General features: G+C 45.6%; 1 protein-coding gene across 1 annotated transcript in view; it reads right to left on the reverse strand.

Annotated features, from left to right (window-relative positions):
- TFAP2D (transcription factor AP-2 delta) overlaps positions 1-18,761 on the reverse strand; it is a gene marked incomplete at its 5' end in the record, with an annotated part of 42,801 nt that extends 24,040 nt beyond the window's left edge. Inside the window, 3 exons of the mRNA XM_028721933.2 lie at positions 14,151-14,211; positions 17,533-18,030; positions 18,543-18,761. Of these exons, the coding sequence (XP_028577766.2) occupies positions 14,151-14,211; positions 17,533-18,030; positions 18,543-18,761 (778 nt within the window). The remainder of the gene's footprint in view (positions 1-14,150; positions 14,212-17,532; positions 18,031-18,542) is intronic.
- Between the last annotated feature and the right edge of the window lie 2,952 nt (positions 18,762-21,713).

The following is a 21,713-nucleotide window of genomic DNA, read 5'->3' on the forward strand; positions in this document are numbered from 1 at the left end:
AAAGTACTTTTGAAAGCCCTCACCGTTTTCAAAAGTGCTTTGCCTTGAGCCACTGCTCTAGGACAGGTCCAAATCAGCACTGGGCATGCAGAGCTAGCTGTATTGTTGGATCGTGGCCAATGAGGATAGGAGGGAGAAGGGGAAATGTTGTGGGAACATAAAAGGCATTACTTATCCAGTGACATAAGGGCAGGATGGTAAATGGAACTTCCCAGTGAAATATAATGAAGATATGAAGCAGGGTCTGTCCAAATTATGGCTTAAGCCTGCTGCGCAGGCTTCCTGGGAAACCTCAGTGCACCAGCTGCACAGCCCACCCACTGAACAAAGGGGAAGCCTGGCCCTGGAGGAAAGAGCCAGCAGCCAGTTCTTGAGCATCTCCAGGGGTGCTGCCCTCAGCTGACTCCTTGGTTTCTCCTCAGCATCCTTGAAGTTTGGATGCCCAACTTCTCTTCTGTCACTGTCCTTTGATACTACACTCTTCCCCACCATTCTTCCCTATCATGCTTAACATGCTTGGTACAAGAAAAATGTTCCCTGGAGGCTTCCCAAGGTTGCCCAGCACTAGGACCAGTGGGGCAAATTCCCTAACTGCACGTAAGTAGGCAATGCACCATTTTCAAGGATGAAGTGGTAGGCACACAATACTTTTCTCTCTTCAGGAGAATTGAAGGTGATGTGATAGGAACACGTTTTATTCCACTGTCATGACTGTTCAAGCAGATGTTAGGGTGCCTAACTACAAAAGGGCAAAAACTGCTTTTCAGAATCAGCACTGGGATGGAAAATGTAAGTGATTGCATTACGAGCCATGATGGCCCTATGGTGCCACTCCCAGGAGAAGAAAAACTACCATTTGTCTCTAGTCTGAACACGGCACACTGAAATGATGTTTTGGAGAAGCTTCTGTATTCTACTAATCCAGCATAATATGGATTGAAAAGCTATATTCACATTAATGATTGAATTCCATGCCCCATTTTTCATGCTTTATGACCCGAAACATTCTCAGCTTCAAAAACTCTGGAATATGAGATGATTCTTAAACACCATGTCCCAGTCTCTATCATAGCACCTTAGAGCCAAAGCTTTGATCCACAAACCATGAAGTGACATGAAGCAGTTGCCTTGGGCAGCAGATTCCTGGGGCGATGCCTTTTCCACACCTCCTGTTTCTATTTATGTACACATTTTGAAACATCAAGTCATCACTAAAGCATGGGGTGTGGGTTGGTGGACTTTGTGGACTGGATGTGTGAAAACATCCAGAATGGTATATGCCAATTGTCACCACTAAAGGCTGGATTAACTACTATATACTTACAGCTGGAGCCAGAGAAGAACTCTGCTCATGAAATGGGCCTTTTTTGGACTCCCTTTCCATTGCAGCCCCTGATAACTCCAAAAGTGACTCCTGATGGTCAAGATGAAGGAGGCTGAAGGGGTGGGGTGTTAATGGGATTTGGGGAGGAACTACAGCTTTAGATCTAAGCCTAACAACTCAGACAAAAGGGCATCCTGCTAGATCATAATTAGCAAGAAATGTGGGGCAGAAAGCCAGGTTTTATTTAGTCACTGAATTCACCATGGGATTCTGCATTCCTGTGGCAAATATCTATGCCCTTTCCAGTATTAACTGTCTAGAATTCAAGTCAGCTTCTGGCACTTTGAGTCTTTATGATTGATGTTTCTATCCCAAACTGTGAAAGCTAGAACTATCTATTTAAAAATAAATAAAAATGAAACCAATACTCTCCCATAATGGCATATGATTTCTTGGCTAATGAAGGTTTCAGTCTATACATTTTAAACAAGAAAAAAAAATCACTCCATGAAGGAGCCATCCAACCATCTGCCATATACTTCAGTTCTCGCCCAAAAAACACCTGGGAAGCAGACGTTCAACTTTTATCCTAAAATCCTAGCTGGATTCAAAATTAGATTTCATTGACCTAGATGGGTTTTCTTTCATGACAACTGGACTTCACAACTATCCTATGCTAGCTACACGGAAAGAAGTCTCATTGTGCTCAGTGGGATTTACACCCAGGAAAGTGTGGAAAGGATTGCAATCTTTTTTTAAAAAAGGTGTTTCTAAAATATTTTACAGCAAGCTTTGGCATAACACAAGGAAGAATTTGATGAAATGTGATGTCTAGGCTTGCAAGCAGGGCCATCTTTACCCAGGGGTGCAAGGGGGGGCAGGGCGCTCAGGCACCAAATTTTGGGGGGCATCAAATGTATACCTACTGTATACCGGCAGCAGTGAAAAGGAAAGGAGCAAAAGTCCCCACCCCATTCCTCCATCGCTCTGTTATTCAGCCGCATCAAATATCCCCGACGAGTCAGGAAACAAAAGCAGGTTTTTTTGCTGTGTCGTTGTTATAGGTGAGCGATTGCCGCCACCCAAAAAACTCCCAAACTTTGAGTTCAACCCCCCCCCTAAAAAAAAGGTCAATAACTTTGGCTTCCCCCTCCCTAAAAAAGCCCTAATCTGGGGGGTGGCTAAACTAAATTTGGGGATGCTGGACAGATCTTTGCACCCCGGTGGCCCATATGCTAAAGATGGCCCTGCTTGCAAGCCTATGCACATGTACTTGGGACTAGCCCTCACAGATGTGAGCAGAGGTGGATTTAGGAGAGTGCGGCTGGTTCCGCAGCACTGGGCACGGAGCCTTGGGGGTGAAGCAGGAAGCGCCACAACTGTGATTTAGAATGGAGTGTGAGAGGAAGGGGATGCACCACATTTTGCAGTTGTGCAGGGTGCTGCTGATTTTGAGATCCCAAGTTCCACCACTGTTCATCCAGCCTGCATATCCTTGGATAGCAGCAGTACAGTAAAAGATGGAATAAATAGATCCCTTCTTTGCGACAAGGTGGGACACAGTGCAGTGAGCGGAGGAGGAGGCATGAATCATGGAGCTGTTTATACAGTGGTAAAGGTAAAGGTAAAGGTACCCCTGCCCGTACGGGCCAGTCTTGACAGACTCTAGGGTTGTGCGCCCATCTCACTTAAGAGGCCGGGGGCCAGCGCTGTCCGCAGACACTTCCGGGTCACGTGGCCAGCGTGACATCGCTGCTCTGGCGAGCCAGAGCCGCACACGGAAACGCCGTTTACCTTCCCACTAGTAAGCAGTCCCTATTTATCTACTTGCACCTGGGAGTGCTTTCGAACTGCTAGGTTGGCAGGCGCTGGGACCGAGCAACGGGAGCGCACCCCGCCGTGGGGATTCGAACCGCCGACCTTTCGATCGGCAAGCCCTAGGTGCTGAGGCTTTTACCCACAGTGCCACCCGCGTCCCTTATACAGTGGTACCTCGGGTTAAGTACTTAATTCGTTCCAGAGGTCCGTTCTTAATCTGAAACTGTTCTTAACCTGAAGCACCATTTTAGCTAATGGGACCTCCCGCTGCTGCCGCGCCGCTGGAGCACAATTTCTGTGTTCATCCTGAAGCAAAGTTCTTAACCTGAAGCACTATTTCTGGGTTAGCGGAATCTGTAACCTGAAGTGTATGTAACCTGAAGCGTATGTAACCTGAGGTACCACTGTAATAAGGAATAGTACAGAGGGAGTGAAGGAAGAACAACCTTTTCTTCTAAACTAAAAAGATAAATCTCTTTATCTTTTCTTTCTAACGAAGATAATGCTATGGTCAATTCAGTTGCCTTTTGCTGCACTATAATATGCTTTTTGAGATTGGGTGACCTTGAATACAAACAAGATTCTAAATTATCACCATAACATGTGCCAACATTACACCCCTGCTTTGTTGTATCATTGGGAAGTATTTATGTCCTGGTACAGCAAACTGCATAAGGGACGCGGGTGGCGCTGTGGGTAAAAGCCTCAGTGCCTAGGGCTTGCCGATCGAAAGGTCGGCGGTTCGAATCCCCGCGGCGGGGTGCGCTCCCGCTGCTCGGTCCCAGCGCCTGCCAACCTAGCAGTTCGAAAGCACCCCCGGGGGCAAGTAGATAAATAGGGACCACTTACTGGCGGGAAGGTAAACGGCGTTTCCGTGTGCTGCGCTGGCTCGCCAGATGCAGCTTTGTCACGCTGGCCACGTGACCCGGAAGTGTCTCCGGACAGCGCTGGCCCCCTGGCCTCTTGAGTGAGATGGGCGCACAACCCCAGAGTCTGTCAAGACTGGCCCGTACGGGCAGGGGTACCTTTACCTTTACCTTACAGCAAACTGCATAATAACTGCTAACCTTGGCCACAATAAAGAGGTCTTTTCTTGGTGTGCCCAAAAGTTTATATAGGCTTCAAAAACCAACACCTTTCTTGGAATGACAAACATATTGACCAACATTTTTATTATTATTATTATTATTATTGTAAGCACACTTTCCACCTACCAGGAGCTGTAAGTATCTCTGATATAGAATCATCGAATTGCAGAGTTGGAAGGGACCCTGAGGATCATCTAGCCCAACCCCCTACAATGCAGGAATCTCAACTAAAGCATCTATAACAGATGGATACTTAAAAACCTCCAAATAAAGAGAGTCCATAACCTCCTAAGGGAGTCCATTCCACGGTCTAACAACTCTTACTGTCAGAGAGTTCTTCCCAGTGTTTAGTCAGAATCTCCTTTCTTGTAACTTGACTCCACTGGTTCTGCTCCAGCAGCAGAAAACAAGCTTGTTCCACCCTCTATAACTGGGAATAACACAGAAATAAGGGGAAATTCCAGGCTAGTTAAGATTGGGCTGCTATTTGGAAGTTCTATTGAAAACAATGTGCCACAGAATACAACAGGAATACATGGGCATAGCCAGGGTTAAATTTTAGGGGGGACATGCTTTATATTGGATGAGGCAGAACTGAGATATCTGTGATGCAATTGGTCAGTTAGTTAAGTATTTCTATTTATTTACTTGAGGGGGGGGGGGGACAGCTGCCACCTAGCACCCCCTGGCTACATTCTCACAGGAATGTGGCAAGTGCCTTGCACCAAATTAGGAGGTGTGCCCACCTAGCTAGCAGTTGTCCAGGTCCCAGGTAGAGGTCATTTCATATGTCAGCTTCTACCTTTCAATCTGAGATGCCTGTCAGGATGGACAGTGCTGGGCTAGATGGAGAAATAGCCCATCAATTCATATGGATTTTCAAGGGTAAGGGTTTTTGTTTTTTTAAGCATTTGGGGGGTTAGGAATGGTAGAAAAATTGTCACCTGAAACAGTGTTGTTGTTGCTGTTTTTTTTTTAAAAACCCTCTGTTTCTCATTCCATTGTCACAATATCCTTGCATTCTACTCATCTATGATTAAACTTCCATGCAGAACTGGCTGAAAACATCATGCTGCCTATTCCACCATCCAAATATATCCCCCTGCAGAGGACTGTGAAAATCATAGGAGCAGTACCCATTCTGTACATTATTTCTTTTTTTACAAAACTGTGAGTTCAGCTTAAAGATATGTGTGTGGGGGGGGTCTCTATCCAATTCCCTTATTGTTCTCTGCCTTGATGGTGCCACTCCTCCAAAATTCCAGTTTAACTAGGAGAATTTTAAAAACCTTTTGCTGGGACTGGAAAACGCACAATTTGCCTCCACTTTCAGTTTCTACAGTTCACTGTCATGGTCTTCCCCATCTACTTTATGAACACAGTATACACATGCCTGTGTAGAAAACATTGCAGAAAAGCAACCATGAAGTTGTCCTTCCATGATTGTATCGAGATTCTTTTTGTGCAATGTTTCACTGGTGTGCACAAACCTGCTCCTTTCCATTAGTAAAAGATTGCACAAAGGAAAATCAATACAACTGTGTGTACAATTCTATCAGTGCAATTAATTAATACACACACATGCATGCATTGGTAATGCAGGACAGAGTGCAGAGTGAAGACATGAAGGAACATGAGACATGAAGCAAATCATGGACCCACAGCACTGTATAGAAAATTTGGGAACAAAAAATTGGAGGAATGGAGGATTCTGAATACATTGATTCTCTCAGAAAGAAGCCTGCACAATTCAGAATGCCAAGAAAATTCAGAGGAGGATTATTTTGGAAGCACCTCTAATTCAAGCACATGAGAGATCAGCCATGTCTCCACACCACAAGACAAAGACCAAATACCGGTAAAATGCATTATTTGCTGCCATGTAACATGAAGCAGCACATAGACTGAAGAAGCATCCTTAATTCCACCACCTTTAGGACCAGAATAAAGTTAGCATAGCCTCAGTATTTCAGTTGGATTGCAATAATTCTCTAGCACTTTATAACCTCTCATTGCAGAATTGATATGAGTTGCATTAGTTTTGTAGAAACCAAGTAACACTTCTGTCATAAACACATATTTCCAAAGGCCTTCATTCCACACAATTGGTGCAATCTTGAAAAAGTTACCTACACCTCAGTCTTGTGGAAACCTCAGCCCCTTGCCTATGAAGGGGTGGGGGGTGGGAAAGAAGGAATCTCCAGTAAGCAAGGTTTACTTTGGAGTAAACTTTGATGCTTGTCTGTGTATTTCATCTCCCTAGGTAAGTAGGATTTAGCACGCCCAATTTCCTCTGGATTTTCCCCATGCAGTGGGACTTGTAGAAATTGCGTTGGAGACTGCAGCCTATTCTTACTTGGCCAGAGAAAGAAACACAGCCCACCCAACCTGTTACATCTAAAAGTTTGGGATGAGGCGGGTTTACATCCCTGCTTGGGAAGGCGCTTATTGGAGCCAACCGTGAGCCCAACCCAAGAGAAGACCGATTCAACTCAGGCTGCCAGCATTTGGGAACAATCCCCCAAAACACAGCGGCGCTTTCTTCAAGGAAGGCATGCAAAGGATCGGGCTGTGCTTCCATGGCGAGCAACGCAAGGGGATTGCTGCGACGTACTTCTGAAGCGAAGGGCCTTCCGAACGCTTGAGCACAGCCATGGAAGTGAATGGGGGAAATGGCTTGAAATCCTAATACAGTTCTCCCTCGTTTGGGGCGGGATTTCCCAAGACGCTCCCGTGACCCGCGAGTCCCAAGCCCAGGCAACTGTTGGGATACTCGGCTGCTAATCTTTCAGCCAAGCCAAGCAACCCTCCCCCCGCCCCCGCAAGCTGTACCCTCTTAAAACCCAGCCGCGCTTATTCCAGCCGCTCCCTCTTTTGCCTGGGCGCGTTTCTTGCGGCTTCCTTCATGAACCATTCAGGCTTTATCCCACACCCCACACCCCGCCTCACGTCTCTCCTTTCCTGCCCCCCTTCCTCTCTTTTTATTGTTGTGACTCCATTTGAAACCAGCTCGGCTGGAACTATTAATTAAACAAGCGCATTAGGGCTTTTAAATGGGACTCAATTTGCTTCCTGGGAAAAAAAAAAGAGAGAGAAAAGAGACAGCAGCGTTAATGACAATACATTAAGGGCAAATTATACGTATTATGGGATTATCAAGATTTGGCCAGATAAGAGCTAAAGAGTGGGGAGGGAATTGGAATCTAAAGGGGCCGACAGAGAACGGCTGGCGAAGCAAGCCAGCCTCGCCCCGTCTCCTCAGGTTGCTTTCTCCGAGACCGGGACACTAGCTCAGCACAGTTACGCGCGCCTAAACTCCGCGGATGCGCAACGGGTGGTGGTGGGTGTCGGAGGTGTTATAATAATTCTAAGGTGTCATAAATAAAATAAATCTTCATAAGTGCACAAGGTAATCACACATGATAAAAAACCACATGTCTGAAATAGTGCAGGAAAGAAATCCAAAAGCCATCTGGACTCTTAATGACCCATATATTTCCTCTGCAGAAGGAAGTATATTGGAAGAAACCTCTCCCAGTAGTTCTTTTCGCTTACAAATCTAGTGAAAAGAGAATATTTTGTGAATGAATAGGGGAGGTCTTGGGACAATGGTTCCAGGAACTAACGTTTTACCATTTAAAAGATGGCCCAGACTGGCCGAGGTGGGGCGATCAGGAAACAATATCAGGTATCTTGACAAACAGGAGACAAGCCACACTCTCAAATTTCTGTTGTAGACCGCCTCTTTCTGAGATGCGTGTGTGATGCTTCTGGTGGTCTTTAGGCAATTTCTAAGTGTTTAAACACACCTTTGTCCTGGGTCCTCCTCTTCTCTGACCGACCATGGACTTAGGAGACACTGAAACCCCTGGATGTTGAGCTGTAAAAGCCAACCCCATGCCACCCACCCCCGTAAAACAGGGTTCTCAGTTGTGCCCTGCATTCCGCAGAGACTCCACGCCGGCTTGGGGAAAGCGTCCGTGGGGCTTCCTTACTAAGGGCTTTAGGGGTTTGAAATGGAGGGAACAGAAATTCATATTATTTGTTTTTACGTCAATATTTAAAGATGGAAAGAAAAGCGGTTGAGGACTAGAGCTAGGCGTAACTTGGAGTCGAGAAGAGAGAGGGACTCGGGGAGAGGATTATGAGACAGAAGAGGCCTGTGGTGGATCAGGTCTAACAGAGAACATCCTTTCAAAAAGATTAACCTCTGGGACATGTTTCTGCTGGAATATGTACTGTTGTAAAATGTGTACACATTCTTTAAACCCACTCCCGCATTAAAAACAATGTTCAAATAGAATTCAACAGAACAGCTATAGTGAAGCAAAAATAGATAACAGAATGTGGGTGTAGGACTCTCGCGTTGGACGCTTTGCGCCCATAGGAGCCAACATCTGGGGCCCAGGAACCTTCGGCCACCTCCAATAAAATATTGGATGGGGCCATCCCCCTTCCAAAAAATTAATGGGCATTGCCATTCAAATACCAGCCCCCCAATAGTTTGTTTAAGTTGACACCCCTGCTTTCGCCCTAGGAAGAGGGATCGGATTAGCTGGATTTATTTCCCAGTAAATATGCCTACGATCCGCTCAGCCTCACCTCAGCCCTAACCTTGCCCGGTGGTTTAGGCCAGGGGTGTCCAAACGTTTTTCAAAGAGGGCCAGATCTGATGAAATGAACATGCATGAGGGCCGACCAAAGTTGTTGACCTTTTCTTAGAACCACAAAGGGGGAACTGCCCGTGGGGGCCGAATTAAACCGACCGGCGGCCGGATTAGGTCCCCCGAACCGACTTTGGACATGCCTGGTTTAGGCAACCTGGTGGTTCAGGCATTCCTTCCAGTTTAGGTATGGGACGTAGTAACGCTGGTCTGCCTCACAGGTTTGTTGTGAAACGATTGCTGAGCGAAATGTGAGCAATGCTTTTGAGAGTACTCGAGAAAAACGCTGTGGTGCCAAAGTCACAAACCAGCCGGAGCCAAGCGTTTTAAGCCACTGATTCGAATAAAATAGTTTAGCACATGTTTTGTTGTTGAAATTAATTTAACGAAGTCCGATCTTCTTCTGGATATCAGCTTGGGAATGAGCCTTACTGCCAAGTAAATGCAAAAGGGTCGCGTAGGATTGAATCCTATATGTAATTCTTTCACAGAATAGCCGTATGGATATGATAGACTGGTCTTATCTTTCCCCGCGCCGATGTGGAGAATATTCTGCGAGATATACTAACAAAGTCCCTTTAGGTTTTACCTTCTGCTTAGGCGTTTACAGTAAAACAAACGGTGGCTCGTCTGTCCCATCTGGTTTCTCTGCCTAATTCCCTATTCTCTACACCCAGTATGAACAGGGTCTTTTCTAACACGACATATGCGTCGTGATATATTCTGCCAGAATGTACCATAAATGCAAAACTTGGAGCTATCCTTAAAAAGAAAGAAAGAAAGAGATTGTTTGGTCTTGGATATTTGCCCCCTAGAGCTTCACTCCACCCCTTAATAATAACTCTCTCCACCCCTCTCCCCCCGCATCCAATGAATGAGTCATTAGGCTGCAGTTTCATCATTAAGTGCCTCAAATTAAAATTGCAGATCAAAGGACCACGATCAAACCCCGGATTGCAAGGGATAGGCAGCGCCTTAAGTAAACACATAAAAGGCAGAAGGCAGAGAAGGGGGACGTCTATCCAGGTTCTCTATTGGTTAGGCTGGTTTTTTGGTGACTGATGCTCAGACTTTTAAGAGCCTTTCTATTTTTTATTTTTTTTTAATCAAATAAGATCTGACAATGTTTCTAGCTTCGCATTAATGCCTCAGCCTTCTCATGTCAGTCACCTCTAAGCGATTTGACAAACTCAAGATCTCTTAAAACGGGAAGAGTTCAGATCATATTAATTCCCCAAAAATGTTTTGATTCAAAGTAGTTTGTATTTTACGTTGCCAAGGGCAATCGAGAAAGAGAGTGTGCCGATAGCCCGGGCCTTCTTTTTCTCTTCATGGCCCAGAGGCGATAGCAGTATTTAAGCTTCTGAAATTAGCCTGGGGCAGGGAAAGATGGATGATCACAAAGCGAAACAAGAGCCGCCCCCCCTTTCTCCCCCCCCCTTTTTTTGAGTTTGCCATTTCATAAAACGACACAGGAGGGCCAAGTGTCACCGTGTTGTCTTTTTTTTAAAGGACTCCAAAATATTTAGTGCAGAAGCCACCAGTCTATCCCTCTTATTTATTCGTTCCAAAGCAGGCAAGCAAAACATACGAGACTCTTAAAAAAGAAAAGAAAAAAGCAGGTTCCAGGCTGATAATTGTCGTTTAGAGAGGAATTCCTAAAACAGAAAACTGATTTCTAAGAAACTATAAAAAAAGAGGGGAGGAAAACTGGGCGTGGCGGCGGGGAGTGAAAAAGATGTTTCTTTTTGCCGCCATCCTCAGCAATGATTAAAAATTGCAGACGACTCTTGTAAATAGAAGGTTTGCATCTTCGGGAGAGATTTCTTTTGAAAGGGCCGATCTGAATATTCAACTTTTAAGGCAAAGCTTCACTCGTCTGTATGTACAACATTAATATGATCTCTGCAGAATTTGGGCCCTCAGAAAGATTACCATATCAAAGCAGGCGCCTGCGGCTAGAGAAGCTATCGATACGCTCGCAGTAGGTAAAGTAAAGATTATTGGTTGTGATGGTGCGAGGAGCGGAGCTCCGGGCGAAATCCTGCACACCATTAACTGGAAGTGATAGCGGTGGGAGCTCGGCCACCGAATCGGGGGCAAATATTGGCTCTGGCTGGTAATTAGCTCGCCAACACCTCAGTCCTGCAGCCCCGACCTCCTCCCGCCCCCCTCACCGCCACCGCCCAAACCCACACAAAAGAAAAGGCCCCTTCCTGCCCGGGTCTCATTAAAAAGCAAACACTCCACATCAGGGCACCTCCAGTGTCTCAGCTGGGACAGGCCTAGTCGGAGGAGGAGGAGGAGGCAGGCAAGAGGCTGCATTTTGAGCAGACGGGGGTGGGCGGGCTCGGGCCGAGGACTTTGTTGGAAGCGGGGGGGGGGGAGTAGGGGCACTTGGTTAGTTTTCGAAGAACAATTGGGCAATCTTGGCTGTAGGGCCAGAAGGCCCGGTTCGAAATGTACATGGATTTCCCCACTTACTTTCTGTTCTATACCTTCTATAGTCCTTACCAGTTTTCCTCACCTGTTTAGTAAACAGTATGAGTATTTTGGAGTCGTCCTTTCAACTCGTTCATTTTCCTCTATATTGAAATTAAAGGGTTTTTTAAATGTCTTGATGGAGTTAGATTTTCCTTCCTCTTTCCTCCCGCTTCTTCCCAAAGTGGAATATTTTCTCTCCCCCCCCCCCTCGAATTCCCTCCCTCTCTTCTTAAAGCCGCTTTCCCCCCTCAGATAAAGACACCAAGCGCTTAAAATATGAGGGGAGCCCGGCTTCATATATTTGCATCGATGCAGCGAGAGAGAGAAAAGAAGGGCCCCCGCTGATTTATGCGGAAGGTTCCACAGCGCTCGGGATCCGCGTGCCTTGATGACTGCTAACACTTTTTCCCTAAGACTCACTTGACAAAATATTTATTATGTATTTCGAGGACTCATTTGAAACGTATAGGTTCGTCTTTGATATTTGTCCCTGATTTCACAAGAGGCGTTGCACGGAGGGCGGGGGATGGGGACTCAAGGTGTCGGAGCCATTCAGCTCTTAAGATGAGTAGAGAAACAGCCTCCTTGCATTTTCATGCTGGATTTTACCATCAGCCTTTAAATCCTTGAGTGACTCGGTCGCCTTTTGAAAAACGGAACGGTAAGGAGGGAGAGAGCAGCCTTGCTTAACTACAATCAGTCGCTCAGGTAATTGGAAGCTCCTTGCCAGGAGAGAGCTGGAGACGGCATCAACTCGATAAGAAGGACTCGAGAGGAAAAACCTCCTTCAGATGGGAGATTAGAGTCCAGTCAAGCAGTTACAGACACAGCACCTCAGTTGATGGGAATTCAGCATTTGCCGGTTTCTCCCCCTCAGGATCCAGCCCAAAGAAGCAAGCGCACTTGCTTATAATGAATATGAACCAAAATACAAGAAACCAACATGCAACTCCTCTCCCAACCTCTGGCGCTAAGGAAGGTGGAGATGATTGAATAAGAATGCATAACATATTGTCAAAACATTCCATATGGATTACTCCAGAGAGATAGACCCTTGCTCTTTTTCCAGTATACAAGCTACAAATGTAACTTTTTTTAAAAAAATGTGTCACCCCTAGCTCTATTTATATTTCTCAAACCACACAATAATACCGCACATTAAGACGATTCTAAAAATCAGAAGGTACAGCCTTGTGTAAAGAGTGAGGGAAAACAACCGATTTACAATCCATTGAAACGGAAAGAAATAGATTTGGGGCCATTTATGGTTGATATTACAGTTTACGTTTCTGCAGACCTTGATCAAAATGTTAACAATAATATAAAAAGAATCCATCCGTTTGTTTAGAAGAAAATGACGTGGCTTTCACAGATCCCCACTTCCTAGAAGAACTGTAACCCTCAACATTCAGACGGGTTTTGGAGTGGGACTGTTCTAAAGTAGCCACCGGCGCTCAACGGTCAAGCTTCCTCGCTGTTAGGAAAACTCACCGCCAAGGAGCTGTCCATTTCAGCACCAGAAGTATCCCTGCCACCGCCTCCTTACCCGCACCTTTAGAATATCTGCAGTCCGACAGGATTCAAAAGACATTTCACCACTAGCGTGTTGCTGTGCGCTCTTTCCATAATTTTAGGCTTCAAATAAGTTGTTATGACCTTATTACTATTTCAGTAACTTTAACCAAGACGGAAGAAAATTTCCCCTTGCTCATTTTGGTTTACCCTTCCTCCAAATGTCAACAAATAAAATAAATAAAACTATCTGGAAAACAGAACCGTAAATTATAGTTGAAGCAATCCTGTTGGAATAAGCCTATATTACACACGTGGCCCAAACGGGCTAGGAAGCGCTCAGCGTTAGCACAGGATGGTTTCAATAGTTTCATCTTGTCTCCCTGTCATCGGTGATATATGGGGGAAACCCCATTTAACTTCATCCCTTCATTAATTTGTTCACATTTCGGGGGGAAATGTTTCCCTCCGTTTTCAGATGTAATCTTTGAATAAATTCTGTTCTCTGACATTTTTATTATCCTTCATTCTGATCAGACCGGTAACATATTGGCCTCACTATAGAGCCTTCTGCCTAAAATACTTGCGATTCACACAAGTTAATGAACTGACCCACCCCACCCCCTTTCATTCACCCAGTGCATTTTCAGTGCACTCCTATACATGTCTACTCAGGAGTAAGCCTCATTGAATTCACCGGTTGCCGTAGGATCAAAATGTGAGCTTATGGCTGGTGCTACTCCTCGCCCTGCAAAAGCCAGTAATTCGGGTTTCTGATACAGAGTAGGCTAGAAGACCACATCCTGATTTTTACAAAAGCTACGCTTCGGTTTTAAAACTTCCATCGCAAATTGCCATTGAAGCCCTACTTGTCGTCCCCCCCCCCTACGTAAATAGTACCAGCAGCATACTGAGTTGAAAAGTTTACAAAACACACGCGCGCGCACACAAAATGAAATGGGAAGCGCAGGTGGCAAAAACAGCATCGCAAGATCATCCCAAGTAGAAAGCATAGCGGAGCGGGGCGGGGGTCGTCTTTCATTTCCTAGAGCTGCACACTAAACATGATGGCAACGTTTCCTTAAGGCCTCTTCTGTTTCTATTGGGGTGGGGGCAATTACATGGATATAAAAGGCACCCAGAACCCGGTCACAAACTCCTCTATTTGTTTGGAAGTTGGCCCTAGTGGTTATTACACAATTTTAAGGCTTTCTGTTGTTAAAATAATAAGTAAAAACGTAGGACTCGCAACTTGCTTACCTCTCCTTATCACCCCACCTTGGCCGTTCAACACTAGCCCACACTGGGTCTCCACTGAGCCCTTGAATGAAGAGAATAAAATAAAATCAGATAAAGATCCGTACAGATAAATTGCATGGCTGGATGCATCGAACGTGATGCGTTTTAGAAGTGACTGTGTTCAGATTGCAACTCAAAGAGTATATCTCCTACGAAATATTTCAAAAACCATAGAATAGCACAGCTTCTTCCCAGAACAAACAAACTCTGTTCTCAGATATGATCTTTTGTCTGAATGATTGATTGGCAGGCAAAGAGGAAGAGAGTCAGTATGGAAAGTTTTTGAAGGGATGTTTTGGAGGAGGAAAAAGAACAATTTTAAAAGAAAGTGGCAGCATACCTGTGGAACATATATACCCCTTTCAAGGTCCATGTCTAACGTGTTAAGTGAACGTAGCATTCACATGTCACACAACTAGGACCAGTTTGCAGAGACTGGTAAAAGCCAGACTTAGAAATGGGAGTTATAAAGAACGGCGACAGAAGGGGAACAATCGGGTGTTTCTCGATTTCTCGACTGGACTAAATTCTAGACTACGTTGTAGTAGTCCATTCCAACGACTGAGAATTTTGCTATCAACTTCAGTGGGATTTCAACATGCTCTGGTCAAAACCCTTTACAAACTGAGTTCCATATACTCTGGTTTCGCTTTATGTTGGGATACGAATTCTATCGAGAAGAAATCCCCCCTTTTTTCTGTCTATGTGTGTGTACATTTCGTCCACGCAACCTCTCAGTCCTTTTGTCCAGTGGCAATGTGTTAAAAGATGCATTTTCCTTTACAAACAAACGAGGTATTGGACATGAAAGAGGCCTCTTAAGGGTGTTAACCTACTCAACAGCCCGTGAAGAGTTAAGTACATGCGGAGAAAGAGTCGGTGCATAATAATAAAAAGCCCACTTTACAAAAACAACCTTTACAGTCCCGTCTCTCTCTTCCCCAAGCCCCCCGCCCCCGTTTTTCGGCATATTGACGCTGGCCTAGAAAACCCCTTTCAAGGCCTCTTTTGAGTTTTAGTGTTCTGCCTTAAAGTGATTATGAAATCAATATGGGGAAAAACTAGGCGACTGAGCATAAATTAAAGCGGTGATGGGAAAAGGTGTGACAGTTTCCTTTGTTGCCCATGGAAAATCTTTTTAGGGGTCTCAAAGATGCCCATTCCGGCTCCAAGACTCCTTGCATCTGTTAGGCTGGCTTAAACAGCCTTCCAAACTATTGGACTTTCACTTAACATTCTGAGCAGGGGAAAGTATATTTACATTTGTTGCATTAGAAATGAGGCATATGTTGATGAAGAAAGTGGAAAGCGGGCGGGGGCGGAGATGAAAAAGAAAAGGGAAAGACTGGCTACGAGTTGGAGTTCTTCCTCCAACCTTGGTCGGGCAGCAACCCATTTTGTCACCCAAAAAAACCTCCCCTATAAAACATAAGAAGATGAAAACAACAAGCTTCTTTTCAAGCGTCGAAAAGAAAAAGCTACAAAAATCAATGCAAATTCACAAATAGTGGTTCCCCCGCCTCCCCCTCGCGCCACTTTCGAAACCTCACATTTGTAACTGTGAAGAAACTGATGACTATGTAAGGAAATAGCATCCATGTATAATGAGTATAACAGACATTATGCATCATGCATAACTCAAAACTAAAACAGGGTTTTGTTAAATTTGATTTTTATGGCATTTTTTTTGTAGCGCTCCCCCGCCGCCGCCCCCTACAAAACAGAAAGAAGGAAAGACGACCTCGTGTTATTCTCTCCACTATTTAAATTTAAGACAAAAAATGATTTTTTAAAATCGTTAAAATGATTCCTAAGCATGAACCTGCCATCTCAGTCTCGGCAAAAGGAGGTTGGAAGGGAAGCGCGTTGTTTGGTCGGATGACATTGCATAAGTGACCAGTTGAATGGCACTAAGTCGAAAATTGGATAAACTATGGTGCTTTTTTGCACAGGATTTAGGCATTGTGCGCTGCCTTGCAAACGTCTCTAATCCCTCCTTTTGAAAAAAAATACAAGGCTTTGTGCTCCGCATAGAAAAAAAAAATGTACAGCTAAAAAAATCAGCAGCAGACGTGGTTATGTAAAAAAAGGAGAGTAAATAGGTCTTAGTGAAGCGAAATAGTGAATGGCAGATTTGGGAGAAGGAGTGATGAGGAGGAACATAAGGGAAGCCCTGTTGAAAATGGGGAGGGGGCGGGTAGAGACAGAAGCGTGGAAAATGATTGAGTGAATTTCAATGCAGAAAGTCAGGTTTTAGGGAACTGTTCTTCATGGGCCCAAATGATTTTATTCTTGTGTAAATTCCAAAATATGTGTGTGGGAGGCCTTCCTTTTATATGGTACACATACAAACATTTTCTTTATCCTCAGAGAGGAAAATATATATATATATTTTCTGATAAGAAATCTGGGGCGGGGTTTGAGGGGAGAAGAAAGGACAATAAAAGCAACTTAGAATTTACTCTCTGTAAGTAAATAGAACCCACTTCATTGCGTGAAACTACACTCCTTCCTAATAGGCTTGATAGAATTTCACGTTCTCTCTCTTTTACAGTAACGTTATAACTATGTATTAGTTATTAGAACTATAGTTAGTTATTATAATACATTGTAACTATTATTAAAAGTAGTTAATTCCATCAAAACACACCTTCACTTGATGCTGATAGCTTCTTGACTAGGAAACTTTCGAATTTTGTAAAACTAGAGATCTGTGTGTGTCACAGTCAGCGAAAGAGAGGTGCAACAGAAATAAACAGATGAGTATGTTGGAGAGGAAGAGAAAAACAGGTGTTTGCGTTGGAGAGGGAGAGAAATTTAGGGAAGAGATGTGCATGCGTATGTGAACACGGGGGGGGGGGGAGCGGATGATTGGGTTAACGAATGGATGGATTTGCAGATCTATTTCAATATTTTACAGCTAGTTTTTAATGCTTCTGCTGGCTCCCTCACTGCCATAGGTAGGACCCGCAGTCGCCTTCCATGAGCTACTGCTCTTGTGCAGTTCTCTTTCAGAGATATTTCTGCCTGCCTGGTTCAGTTTTAATTTTGCAGAGCGGAGTGGGGGGGGGGTGTTTGGAGGGATGCGATTGTCTTTAGGGGAGAGACCTTTGATTTCTGCCTGTCTAATCTGGATTAGCTAATGTCCCCGCCCGCCCTCGGCCGCAGGCAGCTCGCAGGTGAGAGGCTCCTCCGCCCGCGTAGCACTTTCTCTCCTGACCAGAAGGTCGCCGAGCTCTCTCTCGATAGCCGGGGGCCGGGTGGGTGGCAGGCGAGTGCGGGCCAGGGGTGGGAGCAGGAGCCGGGCGGCGGGGGTGCGGCGGGAAGGCGACGCGTGATTTACCTGCAGGTCGTCCGCTCCCGAGGCGGCCAGCCCAAGGCTTGGTCCTGGCAGGAGTCTTTGATCGGGGTGCATCCCATACTGGGAGCCATGGCTCATAAGAGACAGGTCGTGGCGACGGTAAGCGTCTAGGCAGCCCAGCTCCCTCCTCTGCTCGTCCAAGCAGGAGGACTTGAGCGCCCGGGCGTTGTGCAGGTTGATAAAGTCGGTGGGTTCTCCATGGTGGATCTGCTGGTAGTACTGTTGCGAGTGGTGGAGCGAGTTCAAGGAGTAGGCGTCGGGGTTGACGGCCGGGTGGCTGTGTTGGAACTCGTAGTGGAAGGACTGGTGGTGCAGGGGGGTGTACTGGTGGTTGGTGGAGAAGTAGGGGGAGGCGAACTCAGTACCGGTGGTGGAGTAAGTGAGGGGCGACGTGGAGGAGTAGGCGACGGTGGAGTTGGCCACAGACTCCAGGCATCCCAGCTGCATCAAACGGTAGCTGTTTGATCCGTCATGACGTATCTGAAAGGAAGAAGGGAAAAGGTAACCCAAATACTGCAGGCTGGTCATCGGAAAAGAGCGGGGCTCCAACAGCACCCTGTCCCGCCTAGCTCCCCCCCCCCCCCGCAACCCTAGCCAAAGCTCCTCTAGAGTTAGCGCCGGCAACCCCATACACCTTGGGCTGGTGCCCTGCAAGTCAGCACTAGAGGTTTAAAGAGGGAGCGAGAGAGAGACCCCTACGTAGGAAAGCGAGGCGTCCACACAGCTTGGAAAAGAAAGCTGCTACTTCACTGTGATGGCTGCTTGCGGAGGAAACCCAAAGTTACCCAACACAAACGCTGCAAAACTCCATATCCGTCTCAAGCGGAGAAGGACTGATCTCCTCCTCTTACGGTCCTAACTCTCTCAGCAGACATAGGTCTCTCTCGATAGATACCAGGCACCGCGTCTCTCTCGGTGCGGCTCGACTCCCTACATGCCTTTAACCCTTCTTGGTAAAAGATCTAGGTCCAAAACCTTCCCCTTCCGACAACCTGAGTAGGAGTCGATCGTTTGCTGGCCCCCGGATTCCCATTGCGCGCTCTCGCTCTCGCTCTTTCTCTCTCTCTCCGGCTATTATTAATAGTATTTGCCACCTTCCGTTTCACGGCATTATTGGGGCCATTAGCCTGCTTTCTTTCCGGCAACCGTTTGAATGCGGCAATGGGTTTGCCCCTTTCCTGGCGACAGATGTCATAACGAATTTTCGCCCTTTACTTCTCGAAGTTCTCTCTGAAGCCGGATTATAATTAAATGTAACGGTCCAATGTGGATTAACAAAAAAATGGAAACAACCACACACAGGCACACTCGACCGTACACACACACACACACGCATGCATAGGCACACACATCCGCACACACGCGCACACACACACATCCGCACACACGCACACAGACACACACAAAATACCTCCGCATCGTGGACGAGTCCTGGAAAGGTAGTTGACATTTTGGGTTCTCCGAAAGAGGCTCTGATTAAATCCCTTCTCCAAATTTAAAAGGAAAGAAAAGACACCAAAGCAACCACCAAACCACGAACAGTTTTTAAAAATCAAAAAATTGCAGTCCTCTCCTGTTTCCCACAGACGTGAAAAATATATATACATATAGAGAGTATTTCTATCTAAACACAAAGAGGCTTTGCAACGTGTCTGCATAGGTCTCCCGCTTTTTTCCACCGTGCACCCTTTTAAAAACCTGTAGGAACAATTTTTCCCTCTGCACAAAAGCAGCTCCCCGGATCAGATTTTGTACTTGCAGGGTATTTCTTTGGCTGATGTCGTAGGTCCCTTGGTAATATAGAAGTTTTGAAAATTAAGCATCAGCACTGAGAACTGGGAGGACAATAGATAGAGCAGCTTCATCCCAGGAGACAAGGAATAAATATTGTATCTTCGCCTAATAAGGAACTGTAGGTTCTTTCAACGTTTTTATACATTTTTCCTTCACTCTTTTAGAAGGCTTCCCCCCACTTTACTCAGGCTAATGTGGGACCTAATCTTTTCGAAAGGGGCCTTTTTAGGAACATATGATTGAGGTGAACTAGAGCTAATACATAAAACAAACTAGATTAATTAAAACCATCCTTTTTCAGTTGGTGAGTGTTTCTTCTTGCTGGCTGTGGCTATCCACCCCCCCCCCCCCATATTGACCAAAACACAAGATTAGCATGTATGTAACTGGATTTCCCCCGTCCTCCGAATTACACCAGCGCATTTATATTTCTTAGAGAAAATAATAAATCGAATTGAAGTCCACCTCCCCGCCCCCCCCCCCCCGCCACCTTAGTCAGATTGTTCGATATGGGGCAACTTAGATGAAATCACACTGGGTTTTGAAACAGAATTTCAAAGAAACAACTTATCTGAAATGTGTCACTGCGGTTAAGTGTCGCTGCCGTGCATTAGAGATATAGATATATAGATATAATATAAATACATACATATATATACATATAGGGCGATACCGGGAGCAGGAAGACACCCCCGCGCGCCCCCGCACCCACACATGACACGGGGTAGGAGAGCTAAAAACCTGCAGATTTGTGAGCGAAAAGGTGAGAAAGATTTGAAGCCTCCCGCCCCAACTTGGAAGTGTCTATTTGAAGTGCGATTTGTTTTATTTTTCAGACAGCTAATTATGGCCGAGTTAGCATTATGGCCGAGTTTAAAACTACGTGCATGTATTTATTTGCAACCATCCCGGGAGTTAATTTCTGGGGACGCGTCCGCTTTCTGCGGGAGAATCATCTAAGCCCCGTTTTCTGCTCGGAGGAACCGCAACTGAAGATTCTCGCTCGTCAGGGCGCGCCTGGCGAATGCTCCAAGGAAGGATCTGAGGCAAATGGCATTTCCTGCCGCTGCTGTGCCTCTCTGCTGATGGCGAGCTTAAATTACAAGCCTTGGAGACAGAAGCGGGTGTAACTCGCTTTTAATTGCCATTTAATTTGGTTCGCTTTTAAGTGTTTAAACCGCGAAGGTGTCTTAATAATAAGCCGCAGGCAAACAGACATGTGGTTCTTTTTTAAGGTCCAGGTTTGGGGAGTGTTTATTGGTATCTGTTCATGCAGGCTAACAGGAGCTGTCATTCAAGCCTCTATTCTTTATCCAAATGGACAAAGGCACACGACTAGAATTGAAATGCATTGTCTGAAATGGAAAAGTGCGATTATCCAGACCGGCACAGGGGTCAGCAGCAAACACTTTTTGTGGCCTCCCCAACCTTCTCTTTAACGGGATGGGGTGGGGCGGGGGGGGGGTTTCTAAAACTCCTTCGCAGAAAGAAAAAAGAAAGAAAGAAATTACACCTGACATTTTAAACAGGAAATTCCATTAATTACTGACATCTCTAATGTTTCTTTCCCCAGGCTTTGGGCAACTTTGGTGGTAAAGATTAGGAAATGGGAGACAGTACATAAATCAGTGAAATCTTTCCCCTGCAAAGACTGAGTTTGTCCAGTGATCAGGCTACCCCGGCTAAGACGCTCCCGTCCACCCCCTTCCTAAGCGGAGGCGCCTTCAGGAAAGAGCAGGGACTCCTCTCAAGTCACCTCCTTTTAAAGGATCCTGCTTCCCCACCAGACGAGAAGAGCCACCAGTCCCTTGGGATAACCACGATTATTCACCCCACCCTGGTTTATGACCATCTATAACGCTGAAGGGTATTATTTTGTTTTATGAGAGCCTGGATCGCCCTTCTGGCTCGCAAGAGTAGATGAGCACGTCGGAAGCGTGGAACAAAGAAAGAAAGAAAGAAAGAAAGAAAGAAAGAAAGAAAGAAAGAAAGAAGAAATCTTGTTCATGGCTAGGTTCCACTCAAATGCGTCTATTCAAGTGTAACATCGGACAACTAAATACTTGATTTGTTTGTGTGGAAACCTTACCCACGTCAAACTGGATTTCCAGGAGAATGTGCGGAGGATAGCATCCTTACAGCCCGATTCTCTATACTTCCCTCTCACCTGGAAGGTAACCCCTACGGATTTCAAGTGAGGTTCCGCTGCTTTAAAAGCAATTTAGTTTTGCACACCTCAGGTGTGATTCTTCTTGTCATCAACTGGACGTACTTCTAAGTGAGTGCCTTGAGAGTAAGATGGAAACAGACAGGAAGCGAACCTAGGTGCGCTTACTTGGAGATGAGATCCATAGGAAATAAGATCCAAG

This window comes from Podarcis muralis, chromosome 3 (assembly GCF_964188315.1).
Source record: "Podarcis muralis chromosome 3, rPodMur119.hap1.1, whole genome shotgun sequence".
NCBI lineage: Eukaryota > Metazoa > Chordata > Lepidosauria > Squamata > Lacertidae > Podarcis > Podarcis muralis.